This window comes from Etheostoma cragini, chromosome 23 (genome assembly GCF_013103735.1).
Source record: "Etheostoma cragini isolate CJK2018 chromosome 23, CSU_Ecrag_1.0, whole genome shotgun sequence".
Classification (NCBI taxonomy): Eukaryota; Metazoa; Chordata; class Actinopteri; order Perciformes; family Percidae; genus Etheostoma; species Etheostoma cragini.
Window position 1 is genome coordinate 29,450 of NC_048429.1, and position 4,465 is coordinate 33,914.

Consider the following 4,465-nt stretch of genomic DNA (forward strand, 5'->3'; position numbering starts at 1 on the left):
TGCCTGCTGTTTTCTCCTTTCTCTTTGTCCCCTGCCTGCTGTTTTCTCCTTTCTCTTTGTCCCCTGCCTGCTGTTTTCCTGGAACATTCAACATGGATTTGATTTACTGGTCTCTCGCGCTATTGACCAGATTGTTTCACCCTAGCATGCTTCCACGGGGAAGCCGGTCTGCCCCAGTGGGAGCCGGTCTGCCCCAGGGGGAGCCGGTCTGCCCCAGTGGGAGTTGGTCTGCCCCAGTGGGAGCCGGTCCGCCCCAGTGGGAGCCGGTCTGCCCCAGTGGGAGTTGGTCTGCCCCAGTGGGAGCCGGTCTGCCCCAGTGGGACGTTCGCTGCAGGGTACAAGCGGCCAAAATGGGTTTCCTCTGGAGGGGGGTTGGTTGGCAGTTGGTGGAGTTGCTTTGAGCAACATCTGTTCTAGAACGTCCGTATGTGGTACCAGAGCACCCTAGGGTGCTCATAAGTATACGTGGTACCAGAGCACTTTAGGCAAAATATCAATGATCGAATTTATAACCGTTTCATCTGATCTGAGGCCGTATGTTTTGGACACTCGGGTGAAGAGAGGGGCGGAGCTGTCAACTGATAATCATCTGGTGGTGAGTTAGGTCAGGGGATGGGGGGGACTCTGGACAGACCTGGTAAGCCCAAATAGGTGGTGCGGGTAAATTGGGAACGTCTGGAGGAAGCCCCTGTCCGACGGACTTTTAACTCTCACCTCCGGCGGAGCTTTTCGGGCATCCCTGTGGAGGCTGTGGGCCCTTGTGGAGGCTGGGGGGGAATGTAGAGGCTGGGGGCCCATGTGGAGGCTGGGGGCATTGAAGCTGAGTGGACAATGTTCAACGTCTCAATCGCTGAAGCTGCGGCGGCGAGCTGTGAACTTAGGTGCCTCAGGGGGCGGTAACAGATGATAGTGGATTTGCGTCAATTTCCCTGGTGGAGGTCTCTGAGGTAGTCAAACAACACCACAGTGGCAAAGACCCAGTGATTGATGAGATCCGGCCAGAAATGCTGAAAGCTCTGGGTGTGGAGGGGATGTCTTGGCTGACACGCCTCTTCAACATTGCGTGGAGGTCTGGGACGGTGCCTAAAGAGTGGCAGACCGGAGTGGTGGTTCCCCTCTTCAAAAAGGGGGACCAGAGGGTGTGTGCCAATTACATGGGTATCACAGTTCTCAGCCTCCCTGGTAAAGTCTACTCCAAGGTCCTGGAGAGGAGGGTTCAGCCGATAGTCGAACCTCGGGTTGAAGAGGAACAGTGCGGATTCCGTCCTGGCCGTGGAACAACAGATCAGATCTTCACTCTCGCAAGGATCTTGGAGGGAGCCTGGGAGTATGCCCAACCAGTCTACATGTGTTTTGTGGATCTGGAGAAGGCGTATGACCGGGTCCCCTGGGAGAAATTGTGGGAGGTGCTGCGGGAGTATGGGGTGAGGGGGTCCCTTCTCAGGCCCATCCAAGCTCTGTATGACCAGAGAGCCGGGTTCTCTGCAGTAAGTTGGACTTGTTCCAGGTTCTGGAGGGTTGGCCTCCCCCAGGGCTGCGCTCTGTCACCAATCCTGTTTGTAATAGTTATGGACAGGATATCGAGGCGTAGTTAGGGCGGGGAGGGGTTGCAGTTCGGTGGGCTCAGGATCTCATTGCTGCTTTTTGCAGATGATGTGGTCCTGCTGGCATCATCGGTCTGTGACCTTCAGCACTCACTGGATCGGTTCGCAGCAGAGTGTGAAGTGGCTGGGATGAGGATCAGCACCTCTAAATCTGAGGCCATGGTTCTCAGCAGGAAACCAATGGAGAGCCTTCTTCAGGTAGGGAGTGAGTCCTTACCCCAAGTGAAGGAGTTTAAATACCTTGGGGTCTTGTTCGCGCGTGAGGGGACCATGGAGTGTGAGATTGGTCGGAGAATCAGAGCTGCAGCTGCGGTATTACATGCCATTTATCGCACTGTTGTAACAAAGGGAGCTGAGCCAGAAGGCAAAGCTCTCGATCTACCGGTCAGAGTTGGCCTTCCCTCACCTATGGTCATGAAGGCTGGGTCATGACCGAAAGAACGAGATCCAGGGTACAAGCTGCCAAAATGGGTTTCCTCAGGAGGGGGGTTGGTTTCCTGTTATGTCTTGTACACCATGTTGTGATGTTGTTATGTCTTGTACACTATGTTGTAATGTTGTTATGTCTTGTACACTATGTTGCGATGTTGTTATGTCTTGTACACTAGGTTGTGATGTTGTTATGTCTTGTACACTATGTTGTGATGTTATGTCTTGTACACCATGTTGTGATGTTGTTATGTCTTGTACACTATGTTGCGATGTTGTTATGTCTTGTACACTAGGTTGTGATGTTGTTATGTCTTGTACACTAGGTTGTGATGTTGTTATGTCTTGTACACTAGGTTGTGATGTTGTTATGTCTTGTACACTATGTTGTGATGTTGTTATGTCTTGTACACTATGTTATGATGTTATGTCTTGTACACTATGTTGTGATGTTGTTATGTCTTGTACACTATGTTGTGATGTTATGTCTTGTACACGATGTTGTGATGTTATGTCTTGTACACTATGTTGTGATGCTATGTCTTGTACTCTATGTTGTGATGTTGTTGTGTCTTGTACACTAGGTTGCGATGTTGTTATGTCTTGTACACTATGTTGTGATGTTGTTATGTCTTGTACACCATGTTGCGATGTTGTTATGTCTTGTACACTATGTTGCGATGTTGTCATGTCTTGTACACTATGTTGTGATGTTGTTATGTCTTGTACACTAGGTTGTGATGTTGTTATGTCTTGTACACTAGGTTGTGATGTTGTTATGTCTTGTACACTATGTTATGTTGTTATGTCTTGTACACGATGTTGTGATGTTGTTATGTCTTGTACACCATGTTGCGATGTTATGTCTTGTACACTATGTTGTGATGTTGTCATGTCTTGTACACTAGGTTGTGATGTTGTTATGTCTTGTACACTAGGTTGTGATGTTATGTCTTGTACACTGTGTTGTGATGTTGTTATGTCTTGTACACTATGTTATGATGTTATGTCTTGTACACGATGTTGTGATGTTATTTCTTGTACACGATGTTGTGATGTTATGTCTTGTACTCTATGTTGGGATGTTGTTATGTCTTGTACACTAGGTTGTGATGTTGTTATGTCTTGTACACTAGGTTGTGTTGTTGTTATGTCTTGTACACTTTGGTGCTATAAAGCTCTGATTCTGGTTCTGATGCATCTGAAGTGAAGAGTGTCTGTGCCTGTTGCAGTGCTCCCTCTCTGTCTTCTTACTGCTGGTGTTACTGGGACACAGAGTTTCCCTTCGGGGATCAATAAATTATTCCTGATTCTGATTCAGTATACATACCTTTACACACACACACACACACACACACACACATATATGTGTATATATATACACACATTCTATATATCTATATATATCACTACGTAATACACACCATATGGGAATAGGGAGTGAGTGAAACAACAAAACTTTATCAACTTTTTGTGTTTGTGTCTCTGTGTGTGTGTGTGTCTCTGTGTATGTGTGTGTGGGTGTTTCCAGGTGTGTGCGTGTGTGTGTGTGTATCTGTGTGTGTGTCCAGGTGTCTGTGTATCTGTGTGTGTGTCTCTGTGTGTGTGTGTGTGTGTGTCCAGGTGTGTGTGTGTGTGTGTCTGTGTGAGTCCAGGTGTGTGTGTCCAGGTGTGTGTGTGTATCTGTGTGTGTGTCCAGGTATGTGTGTGTGTCTGTGTGTGAGTACCTGCAGGGTGGGGGGGGCGTCTCTGTTGTAAATATCCTCTCGGAGCCTCCACGCTCTGCGGCCGACCGACTGGCGTAACCTGAAACTGAACTGAGTGTCCCCAAGGCCTCCTGGGAAATGTGGTCACATGAACAGACAGTAGTATTCAGTGATATATGACAGACTGTTTTCCAATGCATCCTGGGAAACGTAGTACCATGTGACAGACTATGCCAGTAGTATTCAGATACGTGACAGGTGAGTTACCTGAGTACGAGTCAGGGAAGGACAGGTAGCAGATGCTGCTTTTCTGTCAACAAATCACAAAATATATCAGCAATGAATCTACAATAGATGATTATTAATCAATAGATGAGTATTAATCATTAAATCAGACCTTACCTCCTTCTCAGTGAGCTTCACATCGTGAGGAAACACCATCTGGAAAACAACAAACAGCTTACACCAGTGTCACACTGCTGCTAATTAACACTGCTGTGTGTGTGTGTGTGTGTGTGTGTGTGTGTTGGATACACATGTTACACATGTTAGTGGACGGGATACACATGTTACACATGTTAGTGGACTGGATACACATGTTACACATATTAGTGGACTGGATAAACATGTTACACATGTTAGTGGACTGGATACACATGTTACACATGTTAGTGGATTGGATACACATGTTACACATGTTAGTGGACTGGATACACATGTTACACA

The 4,465-nt window shown here is 47.3% G+C and overlaps 1 protein-coding gene across 1 annotated transcript in view; it reads right to left on the minus strand.

The window, feature by feature from the left end:
* Positions 1–4,465, minus strand: part of LOC117939023 (protein DENND6B-like) — a 15,943-nt gene that overhangs the window by 7,547 nt on the left and 3,931 nt on the right. Inside the window, exons 2-6 of the mRNA XM_034864067.1 lie at positions 4,142–4,180; positions 4,007–4,049; positions 3,725–3,870; positions 715–820; positions 141–328 (exon numbers count right to left, since the gene is read on the minus strand). Coding sequence (XP_034719958.1) covers positions 141–328; positions 715–820; positions 3,725–3,870; positions 4,007–4,049; positions 4,142–4,180 — 522 coding nt within the window. The remainder of the gene's footprint in view (positions 1–140; positions 329–714; positions 821–3,724; positions 3,871–4,006; positions 4,050–4,141; positions 4,181–4,465) is intronic.